The following is a 20,079-nucleotide window of genomic DNA, read 5'->3' on the forward strand; positions in this document are numbered from 1 at the left end:
AGTACCGTAACCAGTACACTTAGTACCCTGTACAATGATGACTGTTATAATTATGATGTACATTGAAAATTACTAAATCATGATAAAATCTTGTCCTGGCAAAAATAAAGGAAAAAAATATTTTAAAATGCTAGTACTCAAATTCCTCTGTGACAAAAGATCTACGTCATCAACACAAAATAAATTTAATTTTTTTATCTTTGCAGTAATCTGGAGCTCAGTACCATAACCTCACTCTTCAACACCATGCCCAAAAGTTATATAATTAAAAGAGACAGTATCTTTTTTTTTGCAGGCCTAAAGAGGCTGGATATAAAAATCTTAAAAGCAAACCATATTCTGCTTTTTGTCTGCCATGTACTAAACTTAGGTTCCACCAAAATTAGTCAGTGCAATATCATCCATTGTGCAGAAATCATGTGCAGAATTTTTTCTTAAAAAGTTTTGTGGGGGAAAAAATTGCTATGTCTCATTCAAACTAACTATTACCGAGATAACTCTGCAATATGTTCAAAAGTTGATTTTTCTTTACATTTCACCAAAATTGTTCCCATTTATCTTCACCCCCACTTCCAAAACAAAAACTTTAATCAGATCTATATATGAAAGGGATGTGTCAAATATGATTAAGTCTCAAAAAAATCCAATCACTTGCAAAGATTTTGTTGTACACCGGTTAACAGACTGCTTCAATTCAAAATCTGTTTAAAGGGATGATTTTGTGCTCAGGCATCAGTTCAATCTCCAAATGTCCCATCTGTTTCCCCTAATTTTTCTTTCTCTTGTCTGAACGAGAGGTGCCACAGATCTCAGCAACCCTCGCCCAACTGACTGTCCTTCATGTGTGAGCCTAGGCGGAGAATGTTGAACCAGGAAGGGCATTACAGCCGAGCCTGACCTTCACACACGTGCATATTCCACCAGAGGTCCCTGGACAGCAATCAAGAGTGGGAACGTTGGCCGATGGTTCTTCCCCCTTCCCTAGGCCAGAAGCACTGTGGCCAATTGTAGTTCTCCAACTGTTGTGCAGAAAGATCAGTTAAATGAACACAGACTGGGGTTTGAACGTAGGAGCTTCTAGTCTGTCTAGCATTGTACGACAACATGCTGTCCCAGGGTACATGTAATGAGAATGACTGGAATACATTGCCACAGCACAGGTCCATTAAGGGTCTTTCAGTCTACTAGGAATTTTACTTATAATAAGCTTGCACATTTGATTGGCTATCACACAAGGCAGACAAAAATGAATACTATCTCTTTTAGGGAACAAGATTAAAATAGTCAAAGAAGATACTGTATCACAGAGAATTTAATTTAATGAAGTCAAAGGTTTTACAACTCAGGCTTACAACTTGTTCAAAAAAAGACTTTCAATCATGAAGAATAATTGCCCCTTTCAATGATGCACAGAACACCTGTTAATAGTTAACCATGGCATTGCAAACAAAAATAGTGAAATGTTCCTTTTTATTGTTGCAGTGCAACTTACAACTCATACATCTGTGCAATGTGCCATGAGGTATACACACAGTGAGAAACGTACAATGAAAACCTACATATGCTAAAAAAAAAACTCCTAGTTGTAGTCACAAAAAGTAAAACAGGTGAATTAAATGCTGTCAGTAACTGATATATGTTTTCCATTGATTTCAAATCAAAAACATAGCAAATTTACATTCTCAAATTTGCATGGATATAAAGACTCAATGAGATCTTCAAACACCGATAAGGAAGTCAGTTGACATTAAGTGACCCATATGAGTATTATCACAGTTTCAGTACACTTCTTCCCCATAGCCTACAGTTAATGGTGCAGGTAAAGTGCAAGCAATAAAGACAATGGGGCAGAAATTGCTCGGAGCGGTGAACTAACACTGCTTGCCGCTCCATAGATTTATACTAACCCGCTAACTTACCGCGGTCTTTTCTTCGGACACTTCCTCGAATAGGAAGTGGAGAAGAGTCCAGCGTCAGTTCAGGTGAAGCTCGGACCCTGGGAGAAGTGAGAGGATCGATTTCTCCCCTCGACCAGTCAGATCGCAGCATTTTTGACAAGCTGCGTTCACTGTCTCTGCAGGCTTGCTAGGTTAAACCAGGAAGTGAAAGGTACAACATTAAAATCAATGTAAAAACAGTTATAGATAGTGAAAAAAAGAGAGGGTGAGAAATAATTGAACTAAATAAAAGAGACAGAAGGGAAAAGTAAAAAAAAAATTTAATGACCAAAACTATTAAAATAAGGAGTAATGAGACTCCATATTTTTAAAAGTTAATTTTTAGTTGTTTGGCAGTCATTAAGACTTACCGTGCTGCTAAAATTTAGTTTAGACCTGGTATTTTTAAGCGTATCTGTTTGGTGGCGATATTAGTTACTTTCCAGCCGGGCAGATAAGCAAGTTTGCACTTTTTCAATGATTTCTCTGATTGCAGCGTGCGATGTCCCATTAATTCGAAGTTATCATATCGCCGGCAAACCACTAGGAGCAAGTTCCGGATTTCCACGTTTCACTGAGCATGTGCGAACGCCAGAACTTGCTCCTCCATTTTGCCACTAACAACGGAGAGCGCTGTTGAGCTCAGCATTATTTCGCGAGCGATTTCTGCCCCAATGAATGACAACAGAATAATGTGTTCAGATAAGTTTTACTATTATGTTTTTTTTAAAAGGTACAGTGTGGTCTAACAAGTCTTCTGTCTACTTGCATATAGTTAGAATAATTACCCTGGGACCCACAACCAACTTTCTAGAGCTTACCATACACAGTTAATTCTGGTACAAAACCTGGACATGACATTCCAGTGAATCACCTTGAATGTGTCAATCGGTCATCCACCAGTCTCTGGGCCCCAGGCATATCAGTTTTGAGTCAATGTATTTCTTTAACAAGCAACCGTATAAAAAATTGTGAGCAGGGAGTCATATATAAATATTAATACTTGTATATTTTTAGTCATTTTCATATACAGCTTTTAGCTATAATTTTAATAAAAGCTGGTTGTTTTCAAAGGGACATCAAAAATTACTCTTGTTCATTCAGTGTTACACTAGCAAAACTTTACATACTTTACATACATTCAGCAATTTGTATGTTCAATGCTTACATAAAAATGAATGTTCACCTAAAACTGTGAGTAGATTAAGACATTCCCCTCTGGTTCACCAGAGATTGTTATCAGCCACTTTTCACCTGTGTAATTCATTAGGATGGGGGTGAGTTAAGTTGTCAATATAAAACTGTTGGAACATGTAGGTGCTGTTGACTAAAAGCTTAGCTTTTTTTAGTACAACATATACAGTATGTGTGTACTTATAACTTTTATAAATACTACTGCCTGTCCTTTCAAATGCAAGGTTGAAAGCACACTGTGTTTGTCAACAGAAAAAATAAAAGAAAGGTTTTGGAAGAAACAGAATACAGACGTTATCTCATGCACATATTAGGCATCCTGTGACACTATTCTCTTATTCAATCTATGTACAAGAATACTGCTGAATACATTATGTACAAATATACAATGTGGATGCTAAACATTTGATAGCATGGCGAGATGCTGCTGTCTGCTGGGCTGTGTGCTCCAGTTGCAAATTGATTCACACGTGAGTTTCGATGAATGAGTGTGTGTGTGTTAAGAGTGGTGCTGGCGATACCAGTTCAGACGCACCATTCTGCGGCTTCATAACAGCACTGTACCCACAAATGTCCAAGAAAAACTCGTGATTCATCCGCTTCCACTCTCTAAACTTTTTGGACGTCAGGTAGGGATCTTCGAGAATCTGGCTAATAATCGCCAGGTCTCCTTCTTTCGCCTGAGGGAAGTAAATGGATTACAGTGAGAAATGCAAAAACCAAGGTTCTGGTTTCTTCACAAGACTCGGGTTAGCGGACAAAAAGCTCCATGGTTCCACGTACATCGTTATTATTACACAGATAGGATCATAGGAACAGGAGTAGGTCATTCAGCCCCTTGAGCCTGTTCCGCCATTCAATCAGATCATGGCTGGTCTGTATCTCAACTCCATTTATCTGCCATGGTTCCATAATCCCTTAATACCCTTGCCTAAGAAAAATCTATCAATTTCAGTTTTCAAATTTTCAATTGACCCCCAGCCTCAACAGCACTTTGGGGGCGAGAGTTCCAGATTTCCACTACTCTTTGTGTGAAGAAGTGCTTCCTGACATCACCCAAGTCACAGATGTGATTCCTGCAATTGCTGGATGTGTCAGTCGTGGCGCTCTTAGTCAGAAGGTGATAGGTTCAAGCCCTGCTCCAGTGACTTGAATGTAAAATCTAGGCTGACACTCCAATGCTGTGTTGAGGGACTGCTGCACTATTGGAGATGCTGTCTTTCAGATAACAGGTAAAACCATGGCCCTGTCTACTCTCTCAGGTAGGCATAAAATATCCCATGGCAGTATTCAAAGAAGAGCAGGGGAGTTCTCCCTGGTGTCCTGTCTAATATTTATCTCTCAACCAGTATCACAAAAACCCCCAGATTATCTGGTTGTTATCACAGTGCTGTTTGTGGGGGCTTGGTGAGTGCAAAATTGGATGCTGCGTTTCCTATATTGCAGCAGTGACTACATTTCAAAAGCACTTCATTGACTGCAAAGCGCTTTGGGACGGCTGAGGTCGTGAAAGGTGCTATATAAATGCAAGTTCTTTCTTTCTCCTTTCTATGAGTGGCTGGCGGGGGAGGTTCCCTGCTAGCAGCTTTGCTGGAAAAATTGGATTTTTTTTATCTGAAGGAGTCAACCTGCAGTTTGCTTATACATCATGAGTGACTGTGCTTCCAAGTAGCTCACTGCATGTGGAGTGCTTTCAATCATTTCTGAGATATGCTGTATAAATGTAAGTCTTTTTTTAATATCACCTTCAATACATTACACACAATTTCCAGGCGAAGTATCAGGGCTTAAATGAGTCTTGATCTTGACAACGACATATGTATATTCCACCGATGGTGCCTGACCTACTGAGTGTTTTCCAGCATTTTCTGTTTTTATTCCAAATTTCCAGCATCCGCAGTATTTTGCTTTTATTTTATGTATATCCCACAATGTTTGCAGATTCTGGAGCACTGGAGAGGAAGGGTCATACATAGATGTTGGTACATCCCCTGTCAGACAATACATGGAATCAACATGCTAAAACCATAGGTTCTTCCCCTATGGATGCAAAACTGCATCCTGTGCTGTGGAAGCCAAGGAAAGGTCCTTCTTTGATCCCTGTGTGGCAAATAGTGAGAGTTATGTGTATTTTATGCCATACGGTTTAGGAATAACTACTTAAAATGAAAGCTGTCATTCCTGAACAGATTTCAAAACGGAGAGTCGGGTTAGGTTACCAGTTGTTTGATTTGTAAAGCTTTGTCTTTGGTGCCAATTAAGTTGTACTTGGTCAAAGCATCAACAAGATCTGGGTAAAAGACATTCTATGCAATCATACACTCCATTCTGTCCTTGATCTTGATCGATTGACAGTTCTGTTCCCAGGGTCTGAAATATATACTGGAGACATCTCCCAGTTCTTCAGTCTTATCCAGAGATCTGAATGCCGTTGGCTGGGTGTTCACATCAGCCACATACAGCTTTGCATTAGAAAAGTTTACAAAAGATTGTGGCATCCAAGAGCCCTGTCACTTATCAAGCTGTGTAAGAAATATGTTCTGAAAAGAGTATTTTAATTCCTTGTGCACTGATTCCAGTTTAATTGTTTTGAGTATTGTACTTTAAGTAATTTCCCGTGCCTTACTGCTTTTGTGCATTATTTTATTTGTAAATAAATCTGACTTACTTTTAACCTATATGCACTAGTTTCACAGTGTGACAGCCATGTGATTTCCCGTCACCAATAAGAAGGTAGGAATATAGGAACAGGAGTAGGCCATTCAGCCCCTCGAGCCTGTTCCGCCATTCAATGAGATCATGGTTGATCTGTATCCTAACTCCTTTCACCCGCCTTGGCTCCATATCCCTTAATATCCTAGGCTAGCAAAAATCTATCGATCTCAGATTTAAAATTATTAATTGAGCTAGCATCTACTGCTTTTTGTGGGAGTGCGTTCCACACTTCTATCACCCTTTGTGTGAAGAAATGTTTCCTAATTTCTCTCCTGAATGGCCTGGCTCTGATTTTAAGCTTATGTCCTCTTGTCCTAGACTCCCCCAAAAAGTTTCTCTCTATCTACCCTATTAATTCCTTTCAAAATCCTAAAAACCTTAATTGAATCACCCCATAACCTTCTATATTCCAGGGAATCCAAGCCTAGTTTATGTAATCTCTCCTCATAATTTAACCTTTGGAGCCCTGGTAACATTTTGGTGAATCTGCGCTGCACTCCTTCCAAGGCCAGTATATTCTTTCTAAGGTGCAGTGCCCAGAACTGTACACGGTCTAACCAGGGCTTTGTATAGCTGCAGTAAAACTTCCTCAGCTTTATATTCTAGCCCTCTAGATATAAAGACTAACATTCCATTAGCATTTTTTATTTTTTTGTACCTGACCACTACATTTTAGTAAGGAGTCTTACAACACCAGGTTATAGTCCAACTATAACCTGGTGTTGTAAGATTCCTTACATTTGTCCACCCCAGTCCATCACCGGCATCTCCACATCATGACTACATTTTAGTGATTTGTGTACATGGACCACTAAATCTCTTTGGACCTCCACTGTTCCTAGCTTTTTATCGTTTAAAAAATACTCAGATCTATCCTTTTTTGGTCCAAAATGGTTGACCTCACACTTACTTGGGTTGAAATACATCTGCCACAGTTTCGCCCACTCACTTAATCTATCAATGTTTCAATGGCCCTGAATTTGCTGTTGAAATAACGGTGAGGCTAATGTCACTCTCCGTTATTTATGCGCAAATCACACAGCATCTTCAGGGGAGGGCAGATGCGAGGTTAAACACGGAAATCTGGAAGTTACTGACCGAGATGCCATTAGCTTCGCGAAAACAGCATCTCGCTGTCTGCCTCACCATTCAAATGTATTGAACAGCATGAAGTTCCTGTGTTTGTGTGGTAGGTATAAACTAAACTCGCCACAGAAAGTTAGGGCTTGTCCATTTCAGTCTAACGATGTGCTAAGTGTTAATTACTGACAAACAAGCTCTCTGGCACTGAAACGGAACTATTACAACTGTGGAGGCTCATTCCTTCAGGTTTTTGTTGTTGGAGATTTAAAAAAATAAATTCAAATTTTTAAAAACATTTTGTTTCTCTTTTTTTTCTCTTTCTTAATCCAATCTTTCTCTCCCTCTCTTTATTTCTCTTTCTGTACCTGATTTGACATTGAATTCATTATTCTAACTTACATTTCCTGGTTCAAACTCTGCGCTGTGCGTTTCACAATCCTTTAATCTGATTGGTTAAGGAGATACACAGTTGCTTGCCCTGTTCACTCAGATCCCAGATGCCCTGTAGAGGGTGCCGCGACGTTTCCATCTCCCACTTCCAGCAACTTCCAGTGAAAAATTTCAAGGAAATTAAACGGGCAAGGGCGAGTCCAACTAACGGCATTGACCTGCGGCACCAAATTCTGGATCTTTGTAATTTTATGCTCCCATCTTCACTACTAATCCAAACTTCACGTCATCAGCAAACTTGGATATATGGCTCTCTATTGTGTTATCTAAGTGATTAATAAATATAGTGAATGGTTGAGGCCCCAGCACAGATCCTTGTGGGACACCACTAGTCACTTCCTTCCAATTCGAGTACACACCCATCATCCCCACTCTCTGTCTATTACTACCTAACCAATCTCCCAATGTGGAACCTTATCAAATATCTTCTGAAAGTCCATATCAACTAAATCCACTGTCTTTCCCTATCTACTACATTAGTTACTTCCTCAAAAAATTCAATAACCTGGTGTTGTAAGATTCCTTACATTTGTCCACCCCAGTCCATCACCGGCATCTCCACATCATGACTACATTTTAGTGATTTGTGTACATGGACCACTAAATCTCTTTGGATCTCCACTGTTCCTAGCTTTTTATCGTTTAAAAAATACTCAGATCTATCCTTTTTTGGTCCAAAATGGTTGACCTCACACTTACTTGGGTTGAAATACATCTGCCACAGTTAGCTGGACATGAACTACCCATTACAAATTCATGTTGGTTCTCTCTAATCAGCTCAAATTTCTCTAAGTGCTCAGAGACACTGTCCTTAATTATAGAATCCAATAACTTCTCCACAACAGATGTTAGACTAACAGGTCTATAATTTCCTGGTTTCTCTCTCTCACCTTTCTTAAATGATGGAGTTACATTTGCAATTTTCCAATCTAAAGGGGCAATTCCTGAATCGAGAGAGCTTCGGAAGATTATGGCTAAAACATCTGTAACTTCCTCACCTACTTCCTTTAAAACCCTGGGGTGGAAACCATCAGGTCCTGGGGATTTGTTAGTCTTTAGTGCCATTATTTTTTCTAATACTGTTTTAATTGCTTATTTTATCTTTAGTGAGTTCCAGTCCTTGATTCATTGTTAATGTCCCTGGAATGTCAGGTGTATCATCCTCTTCCTCTACTGTGATGACTGACACAAAGTAATTACTCAACCAGTCTGCCATTTCCTTATTTTCATTTGCAATATTACCCACATCTGTTTTTAAAGGGTCCACATTACCCTTTGACTATCCTTTTTCTTCTAATATAATTGGAAAAACTTTTTATGTTAATCTTGATATCCCTCGCAAGTTTCTTTTTGTGTTCCCTTTTTGCAGCTCTTACTATCTTTTTTTGTCTTCCTTTGCTGTTCTTTATATCTCTCTGGATCTACACTATTCTTTGCATTTTTGTATGCTCTTTCTTTTAGTTTTATGTTATCTCTCATCTCTTTTGTCAACCATGGCTGCTCTATTTGGTAAATAGAGCTCTTGCCCCTTAGGGGTATATACTGGTCCTGTATTAAGCTAAATTCTTTTTTGAAGACCTCCCTCTGTTCAACTGTAGCTTTATCCGATAACAGTTTTGACCAGTTTGCTGTCGTCAGTCTCTTCCTCATCCCATTAAAGTCAGCCTCACCAAAATCTAGAATCTTAGTAACTGTGTTACGTTTCTCCTTTTAAAACCTAACATTGAGGCCCGTCCTGCGCCTCCTCAAGACAGACACTGCCCAGGAACGAGCCTCTACTGCGTCTGTGCACTGGGCTCCACTATTTTAGACAGGGCGTATTGTAAAACGCGGAGCATTCTGGGTAAGTAGAGGCGCCACTAAGACTTTGAAGAATTGACTGATAAATTATGTTTTTTTTATATATCAACAGCCTGTAAATGTCAATCCTGGGCATGCCATCTCAGATATGGCATGTAAAAGGACACAGGTTTCTTTTCTAATTGTTCTTGGGGTGTGGGCGATACTGGCAAAGCAGCTTTGAGTGCCCACTCCTAGTTGCCCTGAAGGCATTAAAAGACAACCTTGTAGTGCAGAACTGGAGTCACATGAAGATGGGACTGGCAGGTTCCCTTCTCTGAAGGACATTAGCGAACCAGTTGGGTTTTAATGACAATCCAGCAGTTTCATAGTCATTTTCATTGGTGCCAGCCCAAACATTGCCAGATTTATTGAATTCAGTTCCACAGCTAGCCATGGTGGGCTATGAACTCAAAAACTCTGGATTGCTAGTCCAGTACCATAACCATCATTGGTTCCTAGAAGACCTAGTCTGCTTAAGGAAACAACTTTTTTCGCTGTGAGCAAAAGATGAAAGTGTTGGGAAAGAGCCCAAACCATAATACCCTGGTATGTGCTGAGCTAGTTGATATTGTTGAGTGGTATTGGTGGCTATTGACCATGAGAATATCAGAGCCTGACCCCGTCCTCAATCAGCACCTATTAGCTTCCAGCAGACAACAGACACCACCAGGGACAGAGACCTAGGTTGATTTTTTTTCCTCTCCATAGTTCAATGCCAGTATGTCCTTTGTATTGTTGGCGTACTGGAATCAGCATGTAAAGGGTTAAATCAGTATCACCCAGGGTATTTCTCAAAGGGTATTGATTAAACTGAGAACAATAGAAAGCTTCAGATGTCAATTAATTGAAGTGGATACACTTATTGATTACTAACTTGGGCTATTAATAGAGATTGCTTCCATTCAGTATTGATAAATGGCTATTTTGGTTTAATTAAATTATGACAAGTGTATTCTCTGATCAGGATCCCTGGGAGATGTAAAGAAGCTTACATTTCGAAGGGTCGGCCCCAATCAGGGGGAATGACTTTGATAGACTGTTGTTTTCAAGTTCTTTGAAAATACAGCAGGGCTCTTGATTGGTTAAGCCTCTCTATAATTGGTAGCTCAGTGGGCAAAGACTTTAGTTCTCAAAAAAAAGGATGAGAGGAGTAAGGATGTGTATGCAGCTCACACCCAGGAACTTCAAGGCCTTTTGGTTTTAAAGTTCCATGCCAGCTTGATACTTGAGGTTGTAGTAAGTAAAGGTATGGTCAATGGTCCATGTGTAGATGGAAAGCAAGTTGTGCATTTGATAGTTAATAAATTGAAGACTATAGCAAAAAATATCTCTGAGGAAACACTTCTAGATGTGCAACAGAACATATCTACCTAGGTGTACTAAACAATGAATGAGAACTTGTCTTATGTGCTACAAGCTTAACCTACATTGTGACTTTGCTGTCAATGAAGAAAGATGAGAAAGAATAAAGTGCCTTTGCCCTTCTCAGTGTGGTGTAGGCTGAAGTTGGCATCCATGAGGGTCCCTGGTACTGATATGAATCTCCTTTTTCAAGAGAGATGAACTACATTTTCATATATTTATTAAAAGTAATATGTTGTCTACAGTACCATGCAACATAAATCATGTTTTCCAAATCAGTGGCTTAATCTGTATCATTAAAACCATCAGGTAGGGCATAATTGATGGTAAAGAAATAGAATTGATCTGAGAAAGTGTGGTGTTACAGACAGCATTTGCTTTTGAAGATTTTGAATGTTTTAAGTCAAGGTATATTTAAGTGATTTCCTCCATCTTGTCACAGCTTGTTAACAGCTCCCAATCTAACCCCATTAAATCTTAGCACTACACTTCATAGAATTTAACAGCACAGATGGAGGCCATTCATCTTGCCTGTGCAGGCTCTTTGAAAGAGCCAATTAGTTCACTGTAGCCCTGCAATTTTTTCCTTTCAAATATTTATCCAATTCCCTTTTGCAAGTTATTATTGAATCTGCTTCCGCCACCTTTTCAGGCAATGCACTCCAGATCATAAAAACTCGCTGTGTAAAAACATTTCTCCTTATCGGAACATTAGCACTAGAATCCCGGCTGTGGTTTGCCTAGGGTTCAAATGACTGAAGTGGTGAAGACCTAATATGTGGCCACGTACAGCCCCATGTAGGCAAGTAGAAAGTGTTGAAAATTCAAGTGACTTCCCTTGCCAGGTTCACATTGCAAAGTTGGACACAGAGTTGGGTAGAAATGGCCTGAAGTATGTCCAATAAATTCTGCTATTATCCTTCCATCTACAAGGGGCTCTAAAAGATATGTAAAGGCCGGTGCTGTTTGGGCTCCAGGTGGACGATGCTTAAGTGGAGACCTGTTGCCTCCAATGGCATTTTTGCTTTTGCAAGCATAGTTGGTGATGATGCGACTTTTGGAGGGCCACGAAACCCTGACACGATCAGGGTCATGGAGGTTGGCTGGTTTATTTTGTAGAGTGCGCACTGATGGTGGGAGTACTGTGTGCTCATTGTTGACAGCAAGCTATCAATGTAAAAGTGTCTGGAGAAGCATATCAATGTGATGAAGACAATCACATTCTCATCAGTGATTCCCAGTTTCATACAAGAGAAATGAGTACAAACAGCAATTTGAGGGGGAAGTCATTGTTCTCTGGTTGGGGCATGTGTTGAAAGAGAAGGTAGCCTTTTTCGTAAGTGCCTTCACTGAGAGGTGCTTACCTAAAGAGTCCCTTCCTGACCATCAATACTTTTTCCTACTATTTTTTTTCTGCAAATAATCATGATTTGCAGATATCCTCTATGGAGCTAATACCGAGAAGATATTAGATAAAATGAAGTCACCTGACCACAATCATTCTCAAGACAACGGGCAAGAAGAGATATCTATACCATGGAACTGGTGTTGTGAAGGGGATCCCCAATGTTAAGCAATCCCAGTGCTTCTGCTCCAGATTATTCCCCAAAATGGGATGTCCACGGGGCATCATAGAGCAGCTCTAGAAAGAAAGTTTATTTCAGAAGAACTAAAAGGAAGAAAGACTTATGTAGCATCTTTATCACATTTCTCAGGAACACTTCAAAGCACTGCACATAATTAATTAGCTTGAAGTGAAGTGTTTCTATATTAAAAAGAAAAGAAAGGCTTGCATTTATATAATGCCTTTCACAACCCCAGGACATCCCAAGGCACTTTACAAAGTACTTTTGAAGTGTAGTCACTGTTGTAATGTAGGCAGCCAATTATCACGCAGCAAGCTCCCACAAACAGCAATGACATAATGATCAGATAATCTGTTTTTAGTGATGTTGGTTGAAGGATACATATTGGCCAGGACACTGGGGAGAACTCCCCTGCTCTTCTTCGAATAGTGCCATAGGATCTTTTGTGCCCACCAGAGGGCAGACGGGGCCTCGTTTTAACATCTCATCCAAAAGATGACACTTCCGACAGTGCAGTGCTCCCTCAGTACAAATGCAACAGCCATTTTGCACACAGCAAGATCCCACAGGCAACAATGAGATGATTAACCAGTTATTCTGCTGTTTGGTAGTGTTGGTTGAGGGAGGAATGTTGCCTGGGTGATGATAGTGGGATTCACTCAGATACCAGGGATGGTAGAGGATTCACTCAGATACCAGGGATGATAGTGGGATTCACTCAGATACCAGGGATGATAGTGGGATTCACTCAGATACCAGGGATGATAGTGGGATTCACTCAGATACCAGGGATGATAGTGGGATTCACTCAGATACCAGGGATGATAGTGGGATTCACTCAGATACCAGGGATGATAGTGGGATTCACTCAGATACCAGGGATGATAGTGGGATTCACTCAGATACCAGGGATGATAGTGGGATTCACTCAGATACCAGGGATGATAGTGGGATTCACTCAGATACCAGGGATGATAGCGGGATTCACTCAGATACCAGGGATGGTAGAGGATTCACTCAGATACCAGGGATGATAGCGGGATTCACTCAGATACCAGGGATGATAGTGGGATTCACTCAGATACCAGGGATGATAGTGGGATTCACTCAGATACCAGGGATGATAGTGGGATTCACTCAGATACCAGGGATGATAGCGGGATTCACTCAGATACCAGGGATGGTAGAGGATTCACTCAGATACCAGGGATGATAGTGGATTCACTCAGATACCAGGGATGATAGTGGGATTCACTCAGATACCAGGGAGGATAGAGGATTCACTCAGATACCAGGGATGATAGCGGGATTCACTCAGATACCAGGGATGATAGTGGGATTCACTCAGATACCAGGGATGGTAGAGGATTCACTCAGATACCAGGGATGATAGCGGGATTCACTCAGATACCAGGGATGATAGTGGGATTCACTCAGATACCAGGGATGATAGCGGGATTCACTCAGATACCAGGGATGATAGCGGGATTCACTCAGATACCAGGGATGACAGAGGATTCACTCAGATACCAGGGATGATAGCGGGATTCACTCAGATACCAGGGATGACAGAGGATTCACTCAGATACCAGGGATGATAGCGGGATTCACTCAGATACCAGGGATGACAGAGGATTCACTCAGATACCAGGGATGATAGTGGAATTCACTCAGATACCAGGGATGATAGTGGAATTCACTCAGGTACCACGGATGATAGTGGGATTCACTCAGATACCAGGGATGATAGTGGAATTCACTCAGATACCAGGGATGATAGTGGGATTCACTCAGATACCAGGGATGATAGTGGGATTCACTCAGATACCAGGGATGATAGTGGAATTCACTCAGATACCAGGGATGATAGTGGAATTCACTCAGATACCAGGGATGATAGTGGGATTCACTCAGATACCAGGGATGATAGTGGGATTCACTCAGATACCAGGGATGATAGTGGAATTCACTCAGATACCAGGGATGATAGTGGGATTCACTCAGGTACCACGGATGATAGTGGGATTCACTCAGGTACCACGGATGATAGTGGAATTCACTCAGATACCAGGGATGATAGTGGGATTCACTCAGATACCAGGGATGATAGTGGGATTCACTCAGATACCAGGGATGGTAGAGGATTCACTCAGATACCAGGGATGATAGTGGAATTCACTCAGATACCAGGGATGATAGTGGGATTCACTCAGGTACCACGGATGATAGTGGAATTCACTCAGATACCAGGGATGATAGTGGGATTCACTCAGATACCAGGGATGATAGTGGGATTCACTCAGGTACCACGGATGATAGTGGAATTCACTCAGATACCAGGGATGATAACGGGATTCACTCAGATACCAGGGATGATAGTGGAATTCACTCAGATACCAGGGATGATAGTGGAATTCACTCAGATACCAGGGATGATAGTGGGATTCACTCAGATACCAGGGATGATAGTGGGATTCACTCAGATACCAGGGATGATAGTGGGATTCACTCAGATACCAGGGATGGTAGAGGATTCACTCAGATACCAGGGATGATAGTGGGATTCACTCAGATACCAGGGATGATAGTGGAATTCACTCAGATACCAGGGATGATAGTGGAATTCACTCAGATACCAGGGATGATAGTGGAATTCACTCAGATACCAGGGATGATAGCGGGATTCACTCAGGTACCACGGATGATAGTGGAATTCACTCAGGTACCAGGAGTGGTTGCAGGACTCACTCAGATACCAGACTGCTAAGTGGGACTGGCTCAGAAAGCAGGAATGATAAAGGTGTGCTAGTTTAACACTTTGAAAATCATTCCAGCGATAATTATTTATTTAGAAATTAAGAAAAGGAATAATTTGGATTTATATTGTGCCTTTCACATCCTAAGGATATCCCTAAACAAATTACTTTTGAAATGCAATCACTGTTGTTATGTAGGCAAACACTGCATTTATGAACAGCAGTCCTTCATACAGCCAATCAGGTAAGTGACTAGTTGGATAAATATTGGCCAGAACAACAGAAGAACTCCACTGATCTACTTTGAACAGTACCATGGGATCTTTCATGTCCACCTGAACAGGCAGTTGAGACCTCAGTTTAATGTCTCTTCAGAAATAGAGCACCTCCAACAGTACAGCACTCCCTCAGTACTGCAGTGAAGTGTCAGCCTGGACTTTGTGCTTAAGTCTCTGGAGTGGGGCTTGAACCCACAAACCTCTAGGCTCAGAGGTTAGACTGCTACCAACTGAGCCAAGCTGACATTTTTAAACACCTCCTCAAATTAAATACAGTATATCTTTTGATTTCCTCTTTTAAAAATTAATCTGCCATTGCTTTTCAATAAATTTAACTAAATATCAAAATTATGCGAACTGCATAATTATGCATGCCTGAATATTTAAATTATTATAAAACTCACTGACTTCCGTCCAAGGTAATTGACAATTAAATGGAAGAATTTTCTATAAGTTTGGAAATTTTCTGGAGTGTCTTCATTTCCCTCTGCCATTGTTTGCCTTCATTAGGTTTAACTGTTACGGTATATACGGACCACCAGGTGACTGTTGGGCAAAGCAGTTGTCTCATTCAGTCCATTCTATCTATCATACGGGCACTAAAATAGAGCGCTGAGAGAGGAGATGGGTATCGCTTGCTGACAGCCAGTAAATGTCATGACTAAAGTAGGACCCAGTAATTTCAAACCAGTTCAAGGTGCCTATTTTAAGATGCCTACAATCACCTGGCGCGGTGGGGCGATGGGAAGAGGGGGCAGGAAGTTGTATTCTTCAGCTGAAGGTGAAGACAACATTCACAGACAATGTTACAGTGCAGATCCCATCCTTGAAACGCCCCTCATTGCTGTCGCAGGATGCAAAGCCAATATTCTTCCGTTCCCTTTACATCTGCAGTGCTGATTTCCCCAGATGCCTCAGTCGGTAAGCGCGATGCCCATTGTTGACTGAGTTCACTGATCTCAGCTGGCATGGGTGTTACGATTGACCTACCGCTGGCTGGGCGGGCTAGGGGAAAACTCAGCCAGGGTTCCCACTCGTGATCGGCTTGGGATCAGATGTGAAGTTCCCTCCTGGTCGAATAGTTCCCAGCCACAGGAAAACTGTTAAATGAGTGTAAATACATCTACCCTGCGCTCCCACCAGGGAACCTTTCTCAAGAGGAGCATGGTTTGGAGGTAGGGCTACAACCGTATGGGTACAGTAGCGTAGTGGTTATGTTATTGGACTAATAATGACTAATAATGAACATGAGTTCAAATCCCATCATGGCAGTTTGAGATACTTGCATTGAGTTTAAAAATTCTAGAAATAATAAAGCTGGTATCAGTAAAAATGGTATTGGATTGTCATAAAAACCTAATTGGTTCACTAATGTCCTTTAGGGAAGGAAACTTGCTGTCCTTTCCCGGTCTGGCCTATATGTGACTCCAGTCACACAACGTGGGTTGACTATTAACTGCCCTCTGAAGTGGCCTAGCAAGTCACTCAGTTGCATCCAAAGTGCTACTGCAGTGGTTCAAGGAGAAGGTGGCTCACCACCACCTCCTCAGGGCAACTAGGGATGGGCAATAAATGACGGCCTTGCCAGTGACACCCATATCCTGAGATCAATTAAAAAACACACTGTAGCACCGAATCTCCAACCCATGCCCGTGTTGAGCAAGGCTGCCCACTGGGAGAGCAAGATCCCTGAATTTACCCTGTCATTCATTCTTGATGTGGAGATGCCGGTGATGGACTGGGGTTGACTAATTTACCTGAGGAAGGAGGAAGCCTCCGAAAGCTTGTAGATTTCAAATAAAAATCGTTGGACTATAACTTGGTGTTGTAAAATTGTTTACAATTCATTCTTGAAGCATTTTCTTTCTTGGATGATGGGAGGAATTGAAAACTAGAAGTGTAGTTGCAGTAATGTGGATTCTGCAGCCCTATATCTGGGAGCCAGAAACAGCACAGTTGCAAACATGAGGCAACTCTCAGCTTCATCTCAAGAAACGAAACCCACCTCGAGAATGATTCAAGTTATGAAGCAGGCTTGTGCCACACGATCAATTCCTGGCACCAGTCAAACAATAGGGAGAGGCACCGGACAAGTACCAGACCCCATTCACAGGCAACAATGGGCGAATGGATGGGAATGTACTGGGTGAGTCACCCCTGGGCGAGCATCTACAGCTCTTGCTGGTCGACTACACGACAGGAATGGTAGAGGCCAGGGAATGGGCTACATGTTAGGCCCCCAAGCTACGGTATGGCACTCTCTTTGGGGAAGGAGGAGGGGGCAGGAATGTGAGGGATGAAGAAAATAACAAAATTATGGATTCAAAATGGATCATATTAGAAACTTGAGGCTAGAAGTGATCTCTGGTGGTATTAGTGATCCAATACTTAACACAATCATATGATGTTTCTCTGTCCACTATTTCAATAGAGGTGTTAACCCCTTTATTTTAAATGGGTTAGTGCCTTCGTTAAAATAGCAGTGTTGCACAAATGAGTTAAGTGTTCATTGGAACAGGAGTAGGCCATTCAGCCCCTCGATCCTGCTCCACCATTCAATTAGATCATGGCTGATCTGCACCTTATTTCCATTTTCCCACCTTTGCTTCATATCCCTTGATACTCTTACTCAACAAAAATTTATTGATCTCAGTCTTGAAAGCTCCAATTGTCCCAGCATCCACAGTCTTTTGGGGAAGAGTTCCAAATTTCTACTATCCTTTGTGTGCTTCCTTGTTGAGATCCTGAATGACCTAGCTCTAATTTTAAGAGTACATTCTCTTGTTCTTGATTCCCCCATCAGAGGAAATAGTTTCTCTGTATCTACCCTATCAAATCCTTTTAATATTTTATACCCCTCGATCAGATCACTCCTTAATCTTCGTTACTCAAGGGAATACAAGCCAAGTTTATGCAACCTGTCTTCATAATTTAACCCTCTAAGCCCCAGTATCATTCTGGTGAATCTGCACTGTGCCCTCTTCAAGCTCGTAATAGTGGCAGTATTTTCTAGCCACTAGTTCTCTAACGTAAAGTGCCACACCTTAAGGATCACTGCTCTTCAGAGAGATCAAAAATGGGCATCTCATTCTTCAGGTTTAGAATTTGGAGTAAGTAAATGATGCTGCTTCTCACCTTTAACGTACTCTTCAGCACTCTAATGTGGTGCAATTTTTCATTGACAACTGGATCGTTACATCTTTTTATAAATGACCTTCTGAATTCTTGTTTGGTGGAAGGGCGTTGCTCTCCGATTGCAGACAGACTGGCCTGCTCCAGGGACCTGTACAGCTCCTGCAACCCATCTGGAGATCCTCTGTCTTCTGCTGCACTTTCTGGAAGGGAATATTGCAGCCGTTTGAATCTCGTCACATGCACTGACCAAATTGGACTTTAAACATGCAAGTTTATATCTCGCCCATATTTTGTGGTAATCCTTTAGATTTCTAAAAAGTAAGGCTTCGTGAAGGTGGTTATGAACCTAATGTTTTTATAAGCGAACCTAAGATGCTAATACAGCAAGTGGGCTCATATTTTTTAAAAAAGCAGAGCTCCTTGAGACAATTTGGATCTGTGAATGATGTGCCCTTAACTGAAAAGAAATTAAAACCAATCAATCTTCAATCATTTCTAGCCACATTTAAAATAACAAAGAATTCACAATATAACACTAAAATGGGAAGTTATCGCATGCAGAGCAGTCTATGGAGAACCATGAGCCATTATTTATTAATATATAATAAAAATTATAAATAGGTGCAATAAAAAATTAAAATTTATATGTGCATATTATTGGTTTAACAATATTAAATATTTAAAAAACTTTTTTTGCTTGTTTGTTGAATAAATGATTTGATTAAGAAAAAACTCTTGGAGACTAATCTCAATATTGAAACTAGGCGACAAAAAGCAGAATAAATTTACATCTGTCAACAGACTTCAGTTTACTGAGAGTCTTGGCTAATGACCACCTATTAAAACAAAAGCCACTATATTGGACGGCTAAGTGCCCTGCGCTTAATGAAATCCATGCATGCAGCTACTTTTTAAATAAACACACTCAGGTTTTGTTAGAAAATGACAGTAGGAGATTTGGTAATTGGCATCAGTCACCATGCTGTTCATACTCATTGTTACTCCTGCACATCAGTCAGTCTCAAACTTACCAATTAAATACTAAAATGTCATTTCTCCAACAGCAACTATAATGCATTCACAATCGTCATAACAAAAAATGCATCCAATATATGTAAATATTATTATGGGATGGCCTGGATGGATCTTAGATGAACCTAAATGTTTGATAATTACACTTACAAACCATTCGGCACATTTTACAATATATTTTCTATATTAGTGCTAGTTATAAAAATATTTGCAATTCAAATACATACATTGTAAAAACAAATCAAACAGGGTGAATCAAGCTGTACCTTTTATGATTATAATAAGAATAAAGTGCAACCAAACAAAACATATTTTAACAATTATGAATCGGTCACTGCTCCCTCTTACCTTACAAATTCTCCATTCTTGTGCTGTTTCCACTGTTTTCAGACATAAACAATGTAATCTCACGAGATTACATTATTTACGTCATGTGACTGTGGCCTTGCTGATCGGCCTGAAACAGGGAACAGGGGATTTTTAAAGTAAGAGGGGCAACACTTGCTCTTTCACTGACCAACAGTTGCAGGTTATTAATGACTGATTAATTAAACTGCCACACCTGTAATGCACATTATTGACATGCACTGTTTTATTTCCTTTAAACAAAAAAAAAGCTGATGTTATTTGCTGATAGGAATTACTGTTCTAGGGCCATTCAATCAAATTAAAGTTGCATTCTCTCACACATAGAAATGATATTATCAAT

The 20,079-nt window shown here is 40.6% G+C and overlaps 1 protein-coding gene across 9 annotated transcripts in view; it reads right to left on the reverse strand.

Annotated features, from left to right (window-relative positions):
- Positions 1-2,627: 2,627 nt before the first annotated feature.
- The window catches only part of si:ch211-26b3.4 (connector enhancer of kinase suppressor of ras 2), a 648,212-nt gene continuing 630,760 nt past the window's right edge, over positions 2,628-20,079 (reverse strand). For all 9 annotated transcript variants that reach the window (XM_067996824.1, XM_067996823.1, XM_067996829.1 and 6 more), the window contains 2 exons: positions 18,339-18,538; positions 2,628-3,811 (listed from right to left, as the gene is read on the reverse strand). In XM_067996824.1, the coding sequence (XP_067852925.1) occupies positions 3,596-3,811; positions 18,339-18,538 (416 nt within the window). In that variant the 3' untranslated portion in view covers positions 2,628-3,595. The remainder of the gene's footprint in view (positions 3,812-18,338; positions 18,539-20,079) is intronic.

This window comes from Heptranchias perlo, chromosome 15, assembly GCF_035084215.1.
Source record: "Heptranchias perlo isolate sHepPer1 chromosome 15, sHepPer1.hap1, whole genome shotgun sequence".
Lineage (NCBI taxonomy): Eukaryota > Metazoa > Chordata > Chondrichthyes > Hexanchiformes > Hexanchidae > Heptranchias > Heptranchias perlo.